The 23433-nt window shown below is 44.3% G+C and overlaps 1 protein-coding gene across 5 annotated transcripts; it reads right to left on the minus strand.

Annotated features, from left to right (window-relative positions):
- Positions 1-342: 342 nt before the first annotated feature.
- Positions 343-23433, minus strand: TMC7 (transmembrane channel like 7). Of its 5 annotated transcripts, none has more exons than XM_082200084.1 (16): positions 23345-23433; positions 20519-20762; positions 19891-20039; positions 18531-18698; positions 14421-14506; positions 13025-13170; positions 11614-11761; positions 10527-10700; positions 9307-9461; positions 8545-8662; positions 8172-8269; positions 7027-7210; positions 6264-6394; positions 5328-5483; positions 3469-3547; positions 343-2104 (listed from the first exon to the last, which is right to left on the minus strand). In XM_082200084.1, the coding sequence occupies exons 2-16, from the start codon at positions 20686-20688 to the stop codon at positions 2045-2047; spliced, it is 2022 nt and encodes a 673-aa protein (XP_082056210.1). In that variant the 5' UTR covers positions 20689-20762; positions 23345-23433; the 3' UTR covers positions 343-2044. The 5 variants fall into 5 exon arrangements, with proteins under 5 accessions (XP_082056210.1, XP_082056209.1, XP_082056211.1 ...); XM_082200083.1 differs by lacking the exon at positions 23345-23433 and adding an exon at positions 22718-22877; XM_082200085.1 differs by lacking the exon at positions 23345-23433 and adding an exon at positions 22603-22620.

A 23433-nucleotide genomic window follows, 5' to 3' on the forward strand; every position in this document is an offset into this window, starting at 1 on the left:
TTCCAATGTATTCCTTATCAATAAAAAAATTGGTGTGGTACAAGCAGATTTTTTTTTCTGAAAGTGTGGCTCAGAATTTCCCCCCCTGAGAACCACTACTTTAGACTGACTAGAATCTTCCTCCAGGCTCAGAAATAAGGACAAAATACTGCTATCCCCTTGAAAGAAGACTAAGTGTTTTTAAACTTTGGTCAGATTATGCCCTGTGTTTTGCAAACATGATTTTGAAGTGTTCAACTGTTGTTGCTTTAATGTTGTGCTGAAAGCTTGACCCTTGGGTAATATGATTTGACAAAGCTGAATAATGTAGTTAAAGAGAAATAAAAGCCAACACTCCATAAAGCAGCTGCAATATATTTATTAGCATTAATTAATATATACATTACCATTTTTATAATATTTCTTTCTTTGTTTGTTTTTAAGTACCTCTGAAGTGTGCCATTTAATGCAACAATTAATGCTTATCCAAAATGGAAAAAGAGTGAGAAAACATGGCTACTTAATAAGGGCCAAAGATGAGCAAACCCTTGGCTTCTATTTCAACACAGCAATTAACTCCAGCCAAGGATCTGGCTGTTACCTGATAGTCTGACCCTTCTACAATTTGAAAAACCAAGGTTTCTGAGGATTCTGAGTAACTATAGAGTTACAAACCTACCTCAATACGTCCTTTCTTCCACCCCCATCTCATTCCAAAAAATCTTTTTGTTTCAACTTAATGACTTGAGCATCTACACGTTTGTTTTGAAGCATAATGCTATCAGCATTTTCCTGTCCCCTGCCGCTTATATTTATACCCAGTGAATACAGAAGGAGTAAGGAACCTGTGGCCTTCCAGATGTTGAACTCCAATTCCCATCAGCCCCACGCAGCAAGACCAACAGCCAGGGATGTTGGGAGCTGTAGTCTTAACAACGTCTGGAGGACCACAACTTTCCAACCCTGGATTTAAGTGGTTTCTATAGATGGCCATGGACCGCATGAACCATGGGCACCTATGGGCAGGGCTTCACAGCTATGCCTCTGAGGTTCCATTGGCTTTTTGATTAGGAAGAGTTTGTCACAGCTCTCCTAAAGCAGCAATTAAAACAAAAGAAAGTATATAGTTGGGGCACGTATATAGGCTTCAGCATAAAGCCGTTCTTATCTAGTATGCAAAATCCAACCATCTGGCAGAGTAAATCAACAGAAGTCAGATTCTGGGTTGAAGCACAATACATGCCTAGTTTATACCCAGCCAAGTCTTCAGGAAGATTTAGGGCAGCAGAGATAACCGCCCTAACATTATTATTTTTTTTTGGGGGGGGGTTGTACTTGAAGACAGGTAATGTATCTTCCCTTCCTCAAGCACATACCAAGTTCTGGACAGGTAATCAACCAAGCCTCTCCATCAAAGAAGACTAGAAGGACTACATTTCACTGCATACACTCTGCTATATGACTGAACCAGCACAGACCCAGGCTGTTACCATCAGGAATGATGTACTTACAATGTTATTAAGTAAAACTGATAAATAAAAGTTGATTATTTTTTAATAAAAAAAGGAATGGCATTGAAAACAACACTGAGAACCTTTTACAAAGAGCTTCCTGGTTAAGACAGGGAAGGCAGTTCACAACAGTTTTAAAACACCCATGAAAAACAGAGGCTTAAAGTGTAAACATTGAAAATAAAGATACAACCTCACAAAGACCTCTACAATGGTAGAGATTCTGAGCACGGTTTTTAAGAGTCAATTCTGCACAAACAGAAATACAGAAATCCTGTATAAAAGGGGTGCATGCTCAATGAAAAGCCTAACATGTCAACATGATAAATGGCTCCCTGAGTTGATCAACAACTCACTTATGCACACCAGCCCCGTATCCGGACACAGATATTGGAACAGCTGCAGGAGGCCCACATCTACTGCAAGTTAAACTGGTCCAAGGATGAAGTTCCAAGTCACTTGTCTCAAGGCACTAGATTTCTTCTCTTTTTAGCATCCCCTAAACAGCAGCTCCAAAAAAACGGCTCCAAAGGCAGCAGGCATGAAAAAGCACCTCAGCTAAGTCTCTGAGCTTCAGTTAGCTTCCTGATCAGGAAGAGCTTGTCACGACTCTCCTAAGGCAGTAATTGGGTGGTGGGATGGGGAATACAATAAACAGGTATTTAAAGCTCTTCAATATAAAGTGCAAGTCCTCTACCAAGCAAGATCTAAACCAGAGTGGGGAGCCTATGGCCTCTCTAGATATTATTGAACTCATCATCCCTGACCACTGATCAGGGGTCAGCAAACTTTTTCAGCAGGGAGCTAGTCCACTGTCCCTCAGACCTTGTGGGAAGCCGGACTATATTTTTTGGGGGGGTGGGGGAATGAACGAATTCCCAAGCCCCATAAATAACCCAGAGACGCATTTTAAATAAAAGGACACATTCTGTTCATGTAAAAACACCAGGCAGGCCCCATAAATAACCCAGAGATGCATTTTAAATAAAAGGACACATTCTACTCATGTAAAAACACGCTGATTCCTGGACCGTCTGTGGGCCGGATTTAGAAGGCAATTTACATGTTATTTTCCTTCTTACGGTTTTTATTTGCATAATGCCTAATAAAGGTTTGATTTCAATAGAAGGCAATTGGGCCGGATCCGGCACCCGGGCCTTAGTTTGCCTACCCATGCCATTGATCATGCTGGCTGGGGCCAATGGAAGCTGGCATCCAAGAACATCCCTACCCTTAACCTAAGCAAAAGCACAGTGACTGAACAGCAGTTGGCTCTGAATAAAGAAATGCAAGGACAACCTTCCACTTCCCTCAAAATTCCTGTTGCCACTCTTCAGCCTGTTACTCCTTAGAGTGTGGCCAGACTTCAGTTTCTACTCCATTCATTCTGATTTCCTGCCTTACTGAAGCCCAGAGAAGACTGTGCTCAGATACTTGCGCCATAATAATGCCACAGGCTAATCCGGCCTGGTGCCCTCCAAATGCTGGGACTACAGCTCCTATCAGCTCCCACCAGGACAGCTAGTGGGAGTTGTAGTCCAACATCTGGAGGGCAGCAGGTTAGCAAAGGCTGGTGTACGCCTTGGTCTCCATGGGTTGCAGCTTGTAGCGCTCTCTGAAGCCCAGAAATGTATTTCTAGCCATCAAGATTAAAGCTAAAACAAAAACACAGTGCACCATTTTAAAGAGGCAAAATATGTAAAACACACAGGGGGGAAAAGCAACTCTGCCAAACTCTTGCAGAGTTCACTGAATGACAGTGGGGCCTAGGAGTTAATTACACAAAGTAACGGCCTTGGTTGACATCCCATGTGAGTAATCTGTCCAAGGTATTAATTTGACATCATGTCCCATGATCCCACAACAAATATTTAGCAGGTTAAAAAAAATAGATGGCTCTCATCATACATTGGACTGTCAGGACAACCTGTGCATGCAGTATTTGGGGAGGGGAGATGAAGCACCGATTTAAACTTACCATAACTAATTGTTCCCTGAGTTGATTGACAACTCGTTTATGTGCTCCAGCCAAGGCAATGAAATAAAACATAATAAGGCTGTAAAACAAGGGAGAAACGCAAACATCAGGACAGTTTAATACTGGTGCAGGCCCAAGTTTTGTAAAACAGCCTCCAGAAGATTGAGATACATATGAAATAATAGTAAGGATTCCCAAGCTACCAAATGCAGGAACAACTTCAACAAGACAGATGAAGAGTTCCTCGAGCCCAGTAATCTGTCTCCAATAGCAATTTAATGTTTATCATGGATGTTTAGGGCCATAAACATATTAACTAACCAATGACCTTTTTCTGCATTTATACAGGAAGCTGCCCTATACGAGCTCAAGCTCTTTGCCCATCTAACTCAGTGTTGTCGTCTTTGACTTGGCAGCTGCTCTCCAGGCCTTCATGCAGGGGGTCTTTCCTGTCAGCTGCCACCCAACCTTTTGAACTGGAGATACCAAGGACTGAACCTGGGACCATCTGCATCCAAGGCGTGAGCCCTACATCAACTACATTCTTCTTAGTATTTGAACAATGAAATCCACGAGAAGAGAGGCATTGCTGTGTCAAAAGACTGCTATAATTGGGGCTGCATGTAAGGATCTAAAAGGCAGCAGGGGTGGGAAAGGGGACCAGTGCTGGAGGCCTTGGAGGTCTGATGTCAATCAAACTCAACAACAGAATCAGAGCTGGAAAGGATCTCAAAAGGTCTTTTAGTCCTTTTAGAGACCAGGGCCCTGCGGGACTTGACATCTTTCTGCAGGGCCTGCAAGACAGAGCTGTTCCACCAGGCCTTTGGCCAAGGCACAGCCTGACTCCCTCCCTCGGCAATCTTTGCGGAGCTCTGGCCCAATGGTTGCCAGTGGCTTGAATTAATTAATTTTATAATGAATGATTTTAGAGTGTTGTTTGTGCTGTACTTTTGTACCGTTTTATTGTTGTTAGCCGCCCTGAGCCCGGCTTCGGCTGGGGAGGGCGGGATATAAATAAATTTTATTATTATTATTATTATTATTATTATTATTATTATTAGTCCAACTCCCAACCAATGTAGGGAATCCATGGCTACTGCATCCTTATCTAGTCCCTGCTTAGAAAACCCTAACCTAAGGAGTCTTTTGCCCAAGCCAGTCCTTCCCAGTACAGGGCCAGTCAGCCCGGTGGCCTCCCAGTACAGGGCAGCTTCAAACGTACATGGGACACTCAACCCTAGCAAAGGCTGCAACACTGTCCACGCTGCTTTCTCCACAGCAGATGCCTGCCAATGGTGACCTCAGCAATTGAAGCTAAACAAGGGACCAGTATTCTAAGCTTGAGAAGAGGAATGGCCTTTTTTTTTTATTGAACTATAAGCTGCTCTCAGAGCCTTTGCCGCTGAAGAGCAGGGCAAAAATCCTTTAAATAAACAAAAGAACAGCAGTGACATTAATAAAATAGTGCTTCCAGCACACAACTGCGGTATCATGCACAATGTAAGAATACCAGCTACAAAAACACTGCTCTATATAGTGCTAAGCGATTATCAGTTAAAGGGGGAAAGGGTGGCAGCTGGACACATTATTGAGATACAGTAGATCTTCTTCTATTTTTACAATATCATATGGATATCATACTTGCAGAAACACCAGCAGTATGAACTGTTTCAACTAAATATCCAATGGTTGCTTCTGCATAGCAGTGCTCAGCATCCCCCCCCCCCCGCAAAAATAATCTGGTACATTTACATTGGAACATGATCCAATAAAGTGTACTGGGAATATTTTTCTATTGACCCCAGACAACACCGAAGAACAACATGGAAGATATCAAGGCCAGCCTGGCCAGTGCTTACCAGACAACCATAAAGAAAGGCACTGCAAATGCTTCCGACACAATGCCATTCAGAACCTTCTGCAATACTGGTGGAAAATGATGCGCCGTATGTTCTATGACATCCCACGAACGGTTAACATTCACAAAAGGCCCACACGCTTTTGAGGAGGGAATGCTGTTTAAGAGGGGAAGGAAGGAAGCATGGGCAAGAAAATTACTATTAACTAACCCTATTAGTCATTTTTAATGCAAAAGTAACTTAAAATGTCCTACAATAATGACGAAGTAACGGATACATTAAAACCAGCATGAAACTAAAACAATAAAATATAAAACTTGATCATATTTTTAAAAGACAGAACTAAAACATCCCACCTGCTGAAGAAGGCCACAAATAATTAAAAGCAAAAGGCCTGTCAGAAAAGGAATGCCTTTGCCTGGTGACTTAAGGAAATTAATGATGGTACCATGTGAGCCTCCCTGGGGAGAGCATTCCACAAGCAGGGAGCCACCACTGAGAAGGCCCATTCTTGTGTTGCCATCCTCCTGACCTCCCATGGGGGCACATGGAAATGATGATAGAGGGGTCTAGGTTGATTCATATGAAGCCCTACTCCAGTGTCCTCTGATAGCAGGAGCCCCCATTCAGAAGGTAGATGTGCCCCCACATCTGAAATGAGACAGGGGAGAGTCTTTCTGCTCGGGAAACTCTCCCCCCAGAAAGGATTATATGACATCTATAAAAATGTTTGTTAAGCACTAGGAAAATTCCTTTTTATTTTCCAAGGCTTTTTAGCTCGCGTGTACTCTCCCCTGACCATTTCTACAGTGAAATAAGCTGTCATCACAACTTATGATTTTGAACATTGGCACATAAGTGGACTTGGATAGACCCATTTCCCCTCCCAGCTACACAGTAACAGAGAGGCAAAGCTGTATTAAAAGGACTACTTACTGCGTCATGCTGAGTCCCAACGGAATGAAAGCTAGAATGAGGCCAATCAAGAGCACCACCAGGAAGAAAAAGTTGGAGCTGGACGCTCTGAAGGGCCGTGTTGAAGGCTTGCATGTATGCATCAGACTAATCTGGAGAGAAGAGAAGAGCTCAGCCCAGGTGCCAGGAGTTTGGGCTCCTGGAGAGGAACTAGTTTTGCAAAGCAGGGAGGCACTTTGAGAAAAGAAGCAGGAAGGCCACACACACACACACACACACACACCAATCACCTGTCAGTAACTCCCAATGTCATTTGAACCAGCACCTTCTTGCATATCTGGGCTACCAAGTGGGGCTCAGGCCTAATGCTGAAAGGCCAGATTTTACCCAGCAACGTCCAGTTGTGGATTCCTATTCTAAACTCTATTCCTGTGGTCCCCAGACATCTTTCCCCAGACTTAAAATTTCTGACAGCCTCAATGTGGTCATTGTAATGCACTGCGCTAGATGCCATATGTTTTTTAATTGCATCTTCCTTTTCTTTCTTCTGTTGTATTTTATTGTACTGCACAGAATTCAAATTGTAATACAATTAACATGCAGAGGGCCGCAAGCTCCACCCCCCCTGTACCTGACTGAAGAGAAACAAGTAAGGAATTTGCACAAGAGCAAAAATTGTTGTTCTGCAACTCCTCCCTTTGCAAGTCCGGTGCAGGATGGAAATTTTTAAAACTGTAGTTACAGATACACCTAGGCAACAGTCAGCATTAAAAAGACCAGGTACCTTTTTAATGTAAAAGACGACAAAATATTTTACTGCTGCGATGGCAGGGAGAAGAGGACAATAGAAAGTCCCTATCCAACAGATAGTTTGCCCGTAAACAATTTCCAGTACGTTGTCAGGGATGGCAAACTCCTGCAGACCACACCACCGGAAGGCCTTATATGAGCAATAGGTAACCATCAACCTAGGAACAGTAATAAAAAAAGCCCTACTTTACAGTCCAGCAATAAAACTAAATGAACCTTTTCATCATTTATAGAAATATAATATCAGAAACATAAGTGCATTTGTAGCTAGCCAGGTAGTGCATGGTGCAGAAATGTGGGGTTGGGCAAATGTTGCCAGATCAGAAACAAATAAAAAAATATTTCCGAGGTTGCTCTTGAACCTAACCTGTGGCACCCTTATTGCCATGATGAGATTTGAGGCTGCCCCCCCCCAATATTGTCCCAAATTCATACACACTTAGCATGAACGTGCAAGTTCCAAGAGTGAAGTTCATGGTCCCATTACTCCTCCTCCTAGGTTGTCTTGCTGCTACAGCATGATGAGCTAAGCCAGGGTTTAGCATAGCATGTCAGCCAAACTGAGGCTCGTGGTTTAGCTCCATCCAAACTAACCAAGGTTTATCTATGGTTTGTGGCTCAGTTATTTGCTTAAATACCGCTTAATATTTTCAAAAATCTCTTACTTTTGTACTTCATCTTTTAATAAAGTATTCACAAGGGGAAGCTTAAGTATTTTGGACTAAGTTAGGCAGAACAGGAAACCATGGTTTCTCTACAAATGAGATGCAGTAAAGCCTTGGGAGCCTATGGTTCCCAGACCCCTCCCCTTCTTTCATGCCCGCCAGGAGATTAGAGGCATCCACTAACTGCAATTCCCTGTGATGTTCAAACTCAGGCAACCGTGGTTTGCTTAAAGTAGCAATGGTTTCACGACAAGCAAGGACCTGAAGTGACCGTTATGATTCTGGCTTTTCTTGCTAGCACAGCATTTCTCACAAACTACAGATACCCAAGTTTAGACATTAGAGGAAACAGCATTTTTTTAAAAAAATGAAACTGAAAGTGGTTACTTTTGGTCTTAAATTGTGTTTCAACTGTAAAGAAAGGAAATACCTCTTCACTGAAGTTTATACTCACTTTCTTGGAAAGTCAATAAAGACTGTAATAGCAAATATTATGATGAAGTCAAAGATCATCAGCTTATACATTTCCTGGCCAACTCGAGATTCCCAGCACTGAAAGGAAAGGAAAAGGGTTTATCAAAATAAATTCAGCTGATTATGATGTTTTAAGATTATCATAAAACACCATTGCATTGTCATCTCACTAAAACAAAATTCACAAAGCTACTGGAAACCGAATGTGGGCAAGTACAGCTGTAAAGGTTTTACTTTGGTGAGCAGTTTCTGCCAGGGTTCCTTTGGTTCCAAGAGGGGTTTAAGGACAGTCAATGGAAAGGTAGACCTTGTTTCACACGTCTCAATTTTAGTTCACATGTATATCTACTTACAGGGTAGAGCTGATAGTTGTATCCACAGGCCATGCATTTTGCATTAGTACAGGACCTGATCCGAGTCCACAGTGAGAACAAGAGAACACCAATGTTGGCCAGCCTCACAAAGACACACCTTCAAAACAAAATGGAAGGAACACGCCAATGAATTGTCCAAGTTTTATACTATGGGGATTTTGCAATACCAGGGGCTTGATTACAAAAAAGCAAAAGATATCCATGAGTTAAAATATGCAGCTTTAGGCATTCTAATGCAAAAGGTCAAGGAGAGGGAGCCAACTGGCTAAGGTGATTCTGCACAGAAAGCTCCCTCCCATTTCATCAGTTTCAATCCATGATGGAATCTCGTAGAATCTCCCCTCCTACTAGGCCCTTGATCCACCTCTCTTCCTTTCCCCACAGCCAATCCATGGTTTTAAAGCTGCTGCCATGATCTCTTAGAAGTGAGGAGTCAACATGCCAAAGTGTTCTGCTCTCTCACTTGCCCAGAGCAGCAGAGATAACTCTATTATTTCTATTCCTGCAAGTTGTCATCAGGGTGTGGCATGATGCTTGGTCACCCAACTCAATTTTGGAAGCAGCTATGAACCTAGAAGCACAAAGAGTGACCATTTGGCAACACACAATTAGAGAAGCCCAACCAGCCACAAGGCGCTACCAGACCTAAGAACACCAGAATAGGTGGCGGCAGGTGCACAGAGTTGGAAAAAGGTTCTATTTCGATACTGTGTTACGGAATCAAGCAGCGCGGGTGCTTACCTCATCAGCGTTAACCGGATTTCAAAGGCTGGTGAGTAGTCTTCAAATTTGATGAGAACTGAAAAAATTAATGGGGCAATAAAGTTGGCCATCGTAATCACCATGGAAGGTAAGTACTGTACTATGAGGTTATCATCAAATCTTGGTTTGTGGTCCTGCACAGGGAGAAAGAAAGCAAAAGGAAAGGGAGGAGTTGTTTTCTCTGGTTGGCTGCAGAACTCATAAAATGGGCCAATGGGCCATCTAGTCCAGCATCCTGTTCTCACCCCCACTGTGTCCAAGCAGATGCCCGTGGGAAAGCGGCAAGCAGGACCTTAGCCCATGAGCCCTCTCTCCTCCTGGGGCTTCCAGCAGCTGGTATTCAGAAGTACAGTGGTGCCTCGCAAGACGAAAAGAATCCGTTCTGTGATTCTCTTCGTCTAGCGGTTTTTTCGTTTTGCGAAGTAAGCCCATTGACGGATTAGCGGATTAGCGCTATTAGCAGCTTATCGGCTGATCGGATCAGCTGATAAGCGGATAAGCGGCTTAGAAAAAGAGGGGGGAAAGGGGGAAAAAAACCGCAGGAACTCGCAAGACATTTTCATCTTGCGAAGCAAGCCCATAGGAGATTCGTTTTGCGAAGCACCTCCAAAACGGAAAACTCTTTCGTCTAGCGAGTTTTCCGTCTTGCGAGGCATTCGTCTTGCGGGGCACCACTGTATTACTGTCTCAAAACATGGAGGCAGAGCACAGAAACTTGCAACTTGCAACTGAATCGCTCGTCAAGACCTGTTGCCTGCTGACCTGATCTTACAGTAGCAACTACAGCTTCTTTCCCAGCAGATGGAAATACACTTGGTCCCTGATTCTTTAGTTTTGTCAGTTATTCCCTCTGCTGTGTACTTCTCTCTAGCTGATAGCATCCCCGTATCTGCACACAAGACTCCAGCTGCAAAACTCCCATGAATGTACTTTTAAGTTCCCCAAAGTGTCTGCCTCTTGTCTGCATGGGAAGGTGCGCAACTCCCAGGCTCATCAGCCTCCCTTTCTGGCATCTTTGTTCCTCTCCACAACTGTTCTACTTATAATAACAACTTGTTTAAACTGGACATTCTGATAAATTCTCCAGGGAGGCACCATATTTGTAGTGAAATTACAACTCCTTGGAAATGGCGACAGTTATTCCCATTGCTTGCCCTGCCTGGGGAGATTTGTTTATAAAAATCTGCCGTGCCACTTACATTGGAAATGTTTTCTTGTGAGTAGACTGTTGCTCTATAGATAGAATAAAAGCAAGCTGACAAAACAGCTAGGACAATGCAGTTTAGGAATATTCTCAAGCAATAGATGCGTATTTTCTCTCTGGTGGTCCTTTCTGCAACCTTCTGCCTTAGTCTCTCTTCCTCCAAGTCAGTCTGTAAACAGAAATTCATTTACCAATGTTATTTTTAAAAACTAAACCCCAACTTTTGTCAAATGATCCCTAAGGAGGCTAACAACAGATTAACAACATTCTTTATTATTCTTATGACTAAACATATTACCTACCCTTCATGAGCAAAGTTCCAGGGCAGCTTACAACAATTTTAAATTTTAAATTTAAACAGAAGTTGGTGGCGAAGCAGCCAAATGTGATGCCGGAGACATTCTGCTGAAGCCTCTCATCCACCTCTGCTATATTGCTATTTATTCTACACCCACTTTCCTGGGAGTAAGCCCCACTGAACACGGAAGGCTCAGACAGGCTTACACAGTAAGAGTAGTTTTTACATTTTTCTTACATGTTGTTTATGCTATGATTCACTCACCGCTATTTATTTAGATTTCTCTCTCACTTTAATTGAGGTATTATGTGTATTATGACACACAGCCCAGTTTTACATAGAGCATATAATTATAGAATTGTAGGTAGGACTATGAGAGTCATCTAGTCCAACTCCTTTCAATGGTGCACATGGATGGTTTTTTTTTTTTTTTTTGGGGGGGGGGATACACACAAGCCCCCTGCAAGAAAAAAATGCAATATAGAGTTCTGCTGCTCAAGATTCTGGCCACTCCATTTCATTTGTTCCATCCACACCTGGTTTCCCACCCACACCTCCACAAGTCAGACAGAATTCCATGGTCACTGAGCATTCTCCAGTGGTCTGTTTTGCCCCCTACCCTCCCTAAAAGTATTTTCCCCCTTTTTTTGCAATTCTGCAAACCTTGGGAGTTCCCCAGACCTGCTGCTGCCTCCCTCTGGTGTTTAGGTAGTACTGTTTGGAGTACATTTGCAATGGCAAGTCACAGCCTGAACATTATAAAGAGACGGAATGGTACACTCACTTTAAGCTCATAATGCAAGCTGCTATGCTTGAGCCGTGCAGCATTTACATCCGTAATACAGAAATCCCAGCCAGCAAATATTTTGTTGCAGTAACTCTGAAACTGATCGTCGTTGCGTACCAAGCTTTGTTTGAATCCATCGACAGATCTGGAAAAAGCATCCCCCAAAAATGAAATGCTTGATTAGCAACTTAAAGATTTTCCCATTTGTACAAGTACATGGAAGAGTATACTCATTCACAGCCAGATCCTACCCATGGATACTCAGAATTAAGTGCTGCTTAATTCATTTGAATTTCCTCCAAAGTAACTCTGCATAGGATTACAACATTAGGGGATGAAACAGACAAAAAGCATTTCATGGTTTTCCTGTTGCTCTACTGTATAGCTTCAGCTGAAAACAAGATATTTCTAAATGTCTGACTACCTATCTATAAACACTCCCTAGAATTATTATCAATTTGATATATTCCTCACCCTTCACCCCAAGGTTCCAGGGTGGGTCACAACAATTAAAAATACAACACTGAAAACAGTTTTAATGAATTACGATAGGAAGAATAGGGTGGGTCCAAATATACACCAAGTGTAAAGATGTGCATCTTGAGAATGTCAGGGAGAAAGCAGGTATGCAGGTTTTTTTAAAGCTGGGGAGCACTGAAATATTTGGTACCCAGCAGTCTCTAGTGATACAATCCAGCACCAGCTTCTACAAAAGGATTTACTGATCACGAGGCAAAGCTCTTACTTGCCACGAAGTAAGCCATGATTGCAATCAGGGCCAGCCCCTGAGAGTACCCACAAAATGTTTTCCCCCCTGACGACGAGAGAAGGGGGTGAGTGAAGATCCACATCAGGAGCTGTCCCTGTGGATCCTGATCCCTGAGGCAGTCACCTCCTTTTGTCTCAAGGGTGGGCTGACCCTGAGTGCAACTCTACACATTCTCACTAGGAAGCAAGTCCCGTTGAACTCAAGCAGAAGAGACCTTTGCAAACCTACAAAAGGCACTACTAGACAACACAGGGAAGCTCCTTGTCTGTTTTATTACCCGCATCATTTTCAGCCCAGTTTATCAAGTAAGAGAGTCTCTGGGGTGGGAGTGAAGGGAATTCCTGACCTATCAGATGGCACTTCCTCCTGGGGCCTTTAGCACTGCTGCTTCTCCAGAGGGAATGGCTGCCCACCTTCCTGACCAGACTGGCAGAGCAAGGACCTCCTCAAATCCCTCTAAGGTTTTTTTTTTAAAGGAATTGTGCCTGCGGCATAAATAAAGGATAACTAAATAAAGGATAACTAAAGTATGTTGAACATTAACCATAGTGACAGGAGAAAAGATCATGAAGAAATAAGAGAAATGCTGGGGAAAGACCCAAATGGGCCATCACAGCGCACACTTCAAGCTAACTTTACCTTTTCACGATCCAGAGAAAGCTTAATGAAAGGTAACCCAGCGTGGTCAGCAAATAGGCAAGCGGCACATGGTATTTCAGGAAGCCAAAATAGATGGTATCTACTGTGTAATAGCCATAAAAGAGACTAGTCATTTCCAGAAAGCCCTGCAAGAATTCAGCACAGAAGAAAGTTACTACATAGAAGCACACAACGGTTTACAGACTTGCTCTGGAGTCTTTGCCAAGTGCCAAAAGCAACTATTTGAAAACAAATGGTGTTGCACCCCCAATAAAGCTCTTTACCTATAAGGAAAAGCCTTCAACTGTGTAAATCAAGATAAACTGGAAGAGCCCCAAAGGGTGGTATCCAATGAAGTAGCTCAATTGGCACAAGCATTTCCATTTGAACAACAGAACTTCCCCTTCCTCTCCTCAAACTCCCCATATGCCCTCCTTGGAGGGCTGGGGAGATCCCCAGCACAGATTTAAGAGGAACATGTGGGGGGGGAGAGGCCAAGTAGAGGGAGGGAGAAGTTCCATTGCACAGTCCGAGGTCCTTGCATTAAGGAAACTACTTCACTGGATGCCATCCTATGTAGTACAGCTGTCCTGTAAAAGGAAGAGAAGCAGGAACCATATACACTACCCTAAGGTTTCTGGAGGAAAATTCTTCCAGGGGATTTTTTTTTTAATGTTAACAATTAAATAAAACAATTTTACAATGCTACAACTAGAAGGACAAGAAACTTAAAATTAAAGCAGGGGTTCTCAGGATGTTCTGCATTCAATAATGTATGTCACATGCGCACTATGGACGCATTCGGAAAAATAAGTATCTACTTAATAAACCAATACATGCACAGGCTTCAGGCACCTGCAAGCAGTGGCTCTGCACGAGTGAGCAAGCAAGCAGCAAGGCTGCACTGAATGGGATAAATCTTTACCTGTCAAAGTAAGGGAACTATGTTTAATAGGTTCTAAGGAAGCCAAAATATAAGGCGACGGATCAAAGCTGGTTTAACAGGAAGCAATGGGCCAGTGCTTGCATGACATTGTAAAGCTACATACACACCATACATTTAAAGCACATTTCCCCCCAACCCCCCAAAGAATCCTGAGAATGGCAGTTTACACCTTGCCGAGCTAAAATTCCCAGCACCCTTAACAAAACTACAGTTCCCAGGATTCATTGAGGGGGCGAATTGACTTTAACTGCACAGCGTGTACACAACCTGAGAATCTCTACTCTGAAGAGCTTAACTTTAGAGATTTACCCTGCCCAATGCAGCCTCACCATTTTGCCCAGAAGGTGGAGGGAGGGAGTGGGCTTTCTACCGCCTAATGAAACCCTCCGTGTTTGTTTTGTTTTTTTAATCTGCTTCTTTGGATTTAGCAATATATGTCCAAATACTTACTGTGCCAGTCAGCAGATCTATAACGTAACTGTAGAAGTAAATAAGTCCCTTGGTACCACTGACAACATAAACTGTGCAGTGGTGCTCTGTAGATAAGAGATCAAAAGAAAATAAATGGAACAGGAGGAGTGAAAACAGCCAAATGCTCATCTGCTATGTGTGGGAAAATGATTGCTTGTACATAAAAGCATGAGCAAAGTTCTTATTGTTGCAGGGTGATTTCATAGCTAGAAGCATCCTTGGAGCATGAACAGCGCGTGAACAGCTCGTGCTGTCCCATATGATTGGCTAACGTAGCATGGCCTGATGCTCGAACGGTCTAGTGCGAAGGTCTTTATCTGCTGGCTAGAAACAAATTGCTTGGCTTGTATTTTGTATCTTTCTGATTTCACACAATAAAAGCTGTGCTGCAATAGCCCTAGGGAGCAGCCATATTTCGGAACCTATCATGGTGTGAGACTGATTTTTCTTTGGATGCCGAGCTGCAACTCGACAATTGGTGCCCCGTGTGACTGCCTTCGGACTTCACGTTGTTTTTCATTATTCAGCACTCACCAACACGTCGTTCATCCACGTAGTGGATCCCTGGTGAGTGCTCCCGTGTGATTTCTTTTGGATTTCATGCTGTTAAACAACGTTCAGCCTCACCTCGCCTGGCAAGGGCTGCAGACGCGTCGTTCATCCACGTAGTGGATCCCTGGTGAGAGCTCCCGTGTGAATGTGATTCTGGACTACGTTACGGACCTATCAGCACTTACTTCCGCCCGGACAGGGCAAAAAGGCGCCTCCCTCATCCTTCTAAGGATCCCTCCGGTAAGTGCTCCCTGCTCTTTTTGCAACTCTTGCAATCATGGGAAAGTCTCTCTCTGCACCACAGAAAAAATTTTATAAAGACCTTAAATTCCTTTTGGCCAGTAACAACCTTGCTGTTCGGAAAGCTGACCTTAAGTCCCTTATAAAAGCCCTGGACACTCACTGCCCCTGGTTCCCCCAGGACGGAAATTGGGAGTTAGACGATTGGAAAAAAATTGGACACTTCTTTCAAAATCATCCTCAGATTGATGTCAAGGTTTTGCATGCCTGGAGTAACGTCTACAAAGCTATGTCGTGTTTAACTCCTTCAAACATTCTTCTGGCTGCTGCAACAACTTCTTCGCCCGCCCTCCCCGCTCCCGCTTTGCCTGCCTCAAACCTACCTCCTAAACCGCCGGACATTTTCCCTTCGGCTCCTCCTGTCACTCCCCTGCATTCTTCAAATTCTGCAGCACCCCCCGCTCTTCTACCTCCTCCGCCCAATTCCTCTTCAAAGATCTCTCTGTGCCACCGCTCCGTTGCTGCCTTTTGATGCTGATACTCCAAATCTCTTTCCTGTGATTGCTCCTGCACCCTCAGCCCCCGTCATGCTGACCCAAACCGATGTTCTCGATGGGCTGACGGGAGGAGGAAATTTTCTTCCTATTGCCCAACAGTTGGCACTTGATCCTATGTATTGGGCAGCCACCACAGCCTCAGCTCAGGAGGCTTTGGCCTCTGTCCCTGATGACATGACTGAGCGCAATGGCCGATTGGGGAGCGTCAGACAGGGCCCTGCAAAGCTCTATGGACAATTTGTTGATCGCTTGTATAATACCTTCAAGCGGCAAGTTCAGGACCTGGCAGCACAAGAACCGATTGTACGCCAGCTTGTGTTTGATAATGCAAATGAGCACTGTACGCAAGAGCTGCGCCTTCTAATGGCAACATCAAATATAGCCATTGCTGATATGCTTAAAGCCTGCCAGTCAGTGGGCACTGCTAGCCACAGCCTGCTAGCCACGGCCTTGTCCTCCACCGTGTCCCAAAATCCTGCAAAGGCTACAACCTGTTGGATTGACAGTGGCTAAAGAAAAAATCCAGCGGACTTTACCTATTACGTACCTGGGACACAAGCTGACAGCATCTGCAGCCATTCCAGTTACGCCTCAACTACAGTTTCCTGGTTATCTTAGACTGGTGGATTTACAACAAATTCTTGGACAGCTGAATTGGATAAAGAGTTATTTGGACCTGCCCACCTCCACTTTGTCTCCACTATTTTCTGCCCTTAAAGGACACAAGAATCCAGCGGACAAGATCACAGTCACCTCTGCAATGGAAGAGGCTCTTCCACAGCTGTTCCAGTGTTTCCTGGCACGCTGAAAGGCCATCTTCACCCCTACTGCATTGGCCCCCCTTTTTCTTGGGAAGCCACTTCAACCACCAAACATCATTACAGTTTTGCTGCCCCCTAATAGCAACCATCCCATCTGTGTCATCACGCTTCGTTGGGCTTGGACTTTTGACTCAGCAGTACAAGGAGCAATACATCAGACTTATTTACAGCAAATGGGCTCCTGTATCTGCAGAAATGGTTGTGTGACTTCTTCTGGATTGTGGTTTTTACATGCCAATAATTGAGCCACGAAATATCACACAGGTTGCTCAGAAACAGCCATTGGACTAATTTACCATTCTCATCCTTATTGACATCACTTGGATTTTACCCCCCAGATATTTTTTTTTCTTTCTCCTCCCTCAGGAGTCCTGCCCTATGATGTGTTCCCCTGAACATGTACAGAGGGCTGTCTTGGCACTATTGTGGACTCTTGGCAAGGGAGGGGGTGAGGGAATTTCAGTGTGTTCCAGTTTGTTTCATTTTTGTGCTTTGGCATGGTTCCCGGACAGAAAGTTGCAATATGGTTCTTTAGCAAGGCCTGTGGAGACAATGGGCTCTGTTTTCGACCTTGTTGCAATCTTTCAGTTACAGCAAGCGGAATATGCTTGGCTAGTGCCTTTTAGCTGCTGAGAAAAATGATTTTAAAAAAGCTATTAACAAAGAAATATCAGAAATAAGAAATGTAGTTCTTCAACATCATTATGCTTTAGATGTGATCCTTGCTTCTAAAGGTGGAATTTGTGCCTTAATTCATTCTCATTGCTGCATGTATATAACTGATCAATCGACCAATATCTCTGCTACTATTGATTATATGGAACAAATGATAGCCCATAATCCTTTGAATCCACCTGAAGGTTTTGATCCATGGGATTGCTTATTTTCTTGGTTGCTGTCAGGGGTTCAGGAGCAGAGACGCAGAGAAGGGAGGAAACAGAGAGCGAGGGGGAGGAATACGAAGGAGGGATGAGTGGGGATGACGACCCGAGATCCCCGAGCCTGTCCAGTGAGTCCGGGGATTCCCAGAAGGGAGCGCCAGCGGTCAGAGCAAGGGGGGAGAGCAGGGGGAAACCCCAGGCAGAAGGACCCAGAGACGTTAAGGAAAGGCGCAGGAGATGGAGCAAGGCTAGGGTATTAAGCTGGTGTGCTAGAGGCGGAAACTCAGAGACGTAGGGCTGCACATTGCAGTTTGAAAATGGAACCTGTATAACGTGAACGCTGGTAGCGTGGTCCTATGTGAGCTGGGACTGGGTAGCAGCCCTGATGGTTACCTAATGGATTATGGTTAAGAAAAATATTATTGATTGTAATTGCATGTATTGCTGGCTTCATTATGGTGTGTTGTTGCATTCAATGCATACCCTCTTTGATTTCCCAATGCACTGCATGGTGGTACCGACCACGGCCCACCACAGGGGTTACAAGAGGAATTTATGTTGCAAAGTGTAGACGCTTAGGCAATGAAGTGTACGATTTGGAATGATGGTCCCTCTTTTCCTCTAATAATATAAACAAGAAAAGGGGACATGTGGGAAAATGATTGCTTGTACATAAAAGCATGAGCAAAGTTCTTATTGTTGCAGGGTGATTTCATAGCTAGAAGCATCCTTGGAGCATGAACAGCGCGTGAACAGCTCGTGCTGTCCCATATGATTGGCTAACGTAGCATGGCCTGATGCTCGAACGGTCTAGTGCGAAGGTCTTTATCTGCTGGCTAGAAACAAATTGCTTGGCTTGTATTTTGTATCTTTCTGATTTCACACAATAAAAGCTGTGCTGCAATAGCCCTAGGGAGCAGCCATATTTCGGAACCTATCATGGTGTGAGACTGATTTTTCTTTGGATGCCGAGCTGCAACTCGACAGCTATGTCTGTACTTGCGAACAGAAAACAGGTTAGTAGGAAGAGTGTATTACCTATGCTCTTCAGGGGAAGTTGAACGTAGCTGCCATTGACCGTTCCATGTTTGTAAAAGGCACTAGGAAGGGTGATAAAGGTGAACACAAGGAGAAAGATCACAACGTTCAGGATCACGAGGAATCGTAGAAAGGAAAAGTAAGACTGGATCCCAGTGCCAAACTTCCCTATGAAAAGAAAGATTTAATTTATGAATGAACACATTTACTGTTACTGTAAAACTGTGCGCGCGTGATGCAGCCACCTTGCTGAAGGAAAAGGTCTGGGCCTGGTTGGAAGACCCCCAAGTACCCTGCCTCAAGTTCCATAGTGGAAGAAAGGTGGGCCCTTTGAATGGTCTCAGTTTGCACATAATACTAAGCCAAGCCAAACCAAGCCAAGCCATTGTACATGGCTTAGTGTGAATGTAGTGCCTCCCAAGGAGCAGATTATAACCACTTGGTTCCTTCACAGGCTTTTTAGCTCAGCACAGCACCTAAGGTTTGGCTTATGATATTGTCCAAACCTGGAATTGTGGTCAAGATCTTTGCTCCTTAACAACAAACTTTGGTGACAGATCATGGTTAATCAGGAGAAACTTTAAGCACAATCCCAGGTTTGGACAACATGCTAAACCTCTTCAGTGGTAGCCCACTCAGCTGTGGAACACTCTTCCAAAGTTGCCTTGTCTGCCATCATCTCTGGAATCTTTCCTTTGCCAGGCAAAGACACTTTTGTTTTCCCCAAGCATTTGCCCCCCTCACTGTTCCCTCCATCATGAGATTCTGAGGGTGGCTGGTTATCTTCCCTCCACCCACCACTTCAAAAGCACACAGAGATAAAGGAGGAAATTGAAGCAATGACATTTACTCTCACATCTTCTTTTCAAGGCTCAGATCATCACCTGAACAGTTGCCTCATCCTGCAGTTGTGGGGTGGGTGACTTGTGACAGATTTGTCTGTCTGTGAACGTTTAGTGCATTCTTTTTAAAACTGGCTTATTTAAATGCATTTTACTTTTGGTGTTACTGTTTTAAGCCAAGTTAGTTACTGTAAAGGCAGAGAGCTGAAAAAGGAATCGGGAGAGAACCTGTGTTGTATGTTCTGCAGAAGCTGCTGTTTCTGCGCTATCTTCCAAGGCAGCCTCAGTATATAACACATCGCAGTAATCTAACCTAGAGGTTTTTTGTATTTTTATGTTTAATTTGTTTGTGGATTTTAGCTGTGTCTTATTTACAATTTCATTTGTGCAATTTCTTTGTGGAGAGTTTCTCAGTCAACCAGTTTATAAATCCACTGAATAACGGAACAAAAGATGTGAAAAAGACAATGAAAATAAAGAGCAAAATCAAGCAGCATACAAATTAATAAAGAACATACCCTCAATACTGCGGATGTCATGTCCCCAAAGTTCAAAGTAAGATGACAGTTCTCTGGTATCCTCTACAATTTTTTTCCATGATTTGCTACTTATCTGTCTCCACTGATGCCAACCTGACAGGTATCTTATGTTAGCCACCTGAATTTCCCTAGTAAGATAAAACGAATTAACATGACAAGATCATTGGGGGGTTCATTTCAGAACTGGTGAAAATGCAGGATTATTATTTTTTTAAAATAACAACTGCACATGATGCATCCCAAAGCAATTTACAATATACGATATAAAGTTAAAAGTCTCTTAGCTTACAATTTCCATGCCTGTTGGACCATGAGTGAGAACTGCGAATGGCCATTGCCTATATCATAAACTGAAAGGGGGTTTATACTTTTGGAATTAATTTTTCATCTAAACACAAAGATTTGGATTCTTTTACTTCCGTCATCTTAACCTAGATTCCCTGAACATGGACCAATGCTTAGGAGCGTGATGGAGGCAAAATGACTTACTGCTATTTAGAAACAATTTTAGAAATTAATAAAATCCATTTCCCAGAAGCAATTTTAACCCAGAAATGGATCCCACTACCACAACTACTATACAGCTCAAAGAGTTTCTCTCTCTAACCTTAATCTTCTCTTCTCTGCGATAGTTAAGGCATATTCTCTCAGCGGCTGTGCAGAGCCTGGGCTTCCTGGTGCAACCCTTTCTAGGAGACTGCTGGTCTCGCCAGAAGCTGTCCGTGCTAAACTGCGGTAGTCCCGCAATCCTCCAGCTGAAGTTCTCCTCCTCAACATAGACTGGTAACTGGGTAGTTCTTGCAGAAAGGCAACAGTTGGTGCTACATACTGTGAGTCAAGAAGGAAAACCTCTGCAAAAAGAAAAGAGGGGAAAGGTTAACAAATTACCGGTAGCTCCCAAGCTTAGTTGGTTAAAGCATGGTGCTGATGCCAAGGTTTCAGGTTTGGTCGGCTGGACAGCTGCATACGCCCGAATTGCAGGGGGCTGCACTTCACTAGATGATCCACCATGGAGGGAGGGGTGGTGTTGGGAATGAAGTGTGCCATGTTCCCATGTACAATATACCGTATTTTTCGCTCTATTGGACGCAGTTTTTCCCCTCCAAAAATTGAGGGGAAATGTGTGTGCGTCCTATGGAGCGAATGGAGGCTTGGGCCATAGCCACGCGCAACCCCTCCGGCAGGGAGAGGCTGCACGGGGCTATGGCTTCTTTAGCCCTGCGCAGCCTCTCCTGGCAGGGAGAGGTTGCGTGGAGCTGAAGAGGAAGCCAAAACAGCCAGCGTGATCCATCCCGCTCGCTGCCTTGGCTTGTGCCATAGCCGCGCGCAACCCCTCCAGCAGGGAGAGGTTGTGTGCAGCCTGTACGCTGCTCTTTGGGGCTAGGGGGGAGATTTTTTTTTATTGATTTCCCCGTCTAAAAACCAGGTGCGCCCTATGGTGCGAAAAATATGGTATGTGCTACAATGCCTGGTTTGCATCACATAGTAAGCATCTTTAACCATGACCTGTAATCATAGGAAAACCTTGGCTACAGATAGTGATTATCGATAAGAGACTTTAACCATGATGCAGAGTTCAGATGACACAGTAAGGCTGCCATTGCACTGACCTGCTGCATTGCACTGACCTGAAAAGCCCAGGGAGCAATCTCATTGGGAGCCAGCAAGTCTAGGTAAGCCATAGTTCACCATGTGAACACGGCTGTTGTTTTGGACTAATTTAGATATCACTAAACTAATAAATTAGCAGCTATCCCATTATTAACTTAACATTAATATCACTCCTATTAATGCTATCAATACCATATATTATTGTTATTATTAATCATTAAATTTGTATACCGCCCTATACCTACAGGACTCAGGGTGGTTTACAAGATAAAAACACAAAATACATAATAAAAAGACCAACCCAAGAATCCCCCTTCCCCAGCCCATTTTAAAAGGACATTGGTTATGTTTATTATTATGAGCTCTCTCTCAGCCTTAGGTATGGGCCCCAAAGGAGGCGGCTAAAAATGATCACTATTAAATTAAACCATTTCACAAATCTGAAGTGGCACTTGTAGCCAACAGAGCTTTTACACAGTGACAAACCAATGTTTCTCTAGTTAGTTTTTAGACGGTACCCACTCAGGCCTCTCCACGATGACGTGAAGGACAAAACCCGCAGACACTCAACATTTTGTTGATTTTGAACCCCCTTTAAAAGCACAAAATTCGCTCTAACCGGAAGCATTTTTTTTTTAAAAAAAGCTTCCCGCAGAGTCGCAACGTGATCCCGGAGCAGGTTTACTCAGAAGCAACGCCCAGGTGACCTCAGCGGGCTGCATCACACTCGGAACTTAACTCAGCGGCGACCCGTTGAAAATTAAAGGGCCGAAATTAGCCGTGCCTATTCACCTTAACCTTTTGAGCAAAGGCTAGCATTGGCTGCAACCCACGGCTAACTCCGGCCCATTCATAAAAATTAAAAAGGGCCTACCCTGAGCATGGTCAGGAATAGAACCCCGTGGGATTCATTTACTCCCCAAGAAAGCAAACTTCACGAGTTGCAACCTGCAAAAAGCGAGCTACGGGGACTCGGTTCACTTGAGAAAAAGCCGGAGCAGACGAGGAGCAGCCCCCATCTCTTCCCCGCCACCCCTTTCGCATCCACGGCGCCCCAAAGGGCCCACTCCCGTTGCCCACTCGTTTTACGCGGGAGTAAAAAACCAAAACAAACGCGCGCCGTTCAAGGGAACGTTCTCCCAAGTAAGACACCCAAGAGGCTGGCAACGCCGTCCCCGTCCCGCCCTCGACCCACCGTTGCTCCCCCAGCCGGGGCTGTCCCGCCTCGCGGCGCCCTGCAGCTGCTCGCCCATGCTGGCCGTCCGGCGGCCTCTCGCTGTCGTCGCAAACAAAGCCTCCGCCCCCTTCCTCAGGAGAGGCGCCGCCGCCGCCGCCGCCGCGGCCAATTCCTAACCGGGCTGTTTCCGGCCCTCTCCGGGGGAGCCAATGGAAGCGAGCTCGGCTGCTGACTGGGCCGGATATTATTGTTGTGAGGGAGGCCGGCGGAGAGCGGCCTTAGCGCCTCGTGGTGCCCGCGCCGCCGCTGCCCGAAGCTCACGTTCGTTTGTTTCGAATTGTTGCTCACGCTTGAGGCTCTTCTCCCTTTTCCTTTTAAAAGTTTTAGGTATTAGTGGTTACAGATAGGTAGCCGTGTTGGTCTGCCATAGTCAAAATAAAAAAATTCCTTCCAGTAGCACCTTAAAGACCAACTAAGTTAGTTCTTGGTATGAGCTTTCGTGTGCATGCACACTTCTAGTCTTTAAGGTGCTACTGGAAGGAATTTTTTTATTTTAGGTATTAGTAGTCACCCCCAGAACTGGCGCCGCCTTCCAAGATAACCAGGACTCCATTAACATTATACAGAGCAATTATGATAACCCACCTGACTCTTCAGGAGCCTTATAGCCTCATATAGACTGGCATTGGAGACACCTGTCAGGAGTAAACATGGACCGATGGTGTCAAATTGTA

Source organism: Podarcis vaucheri (assembly GCF_965113315.1).
Source record: "Podarcis vaucheri genome assembly, chromosome: 14".
In the NCBI taxonomy this organism is placed as follows: Eukaryota; Metazoa; Chordata; class Lepidosauria; order Squamata; family Lacertidae; genus Podarcis; species Podarcis vaucheri.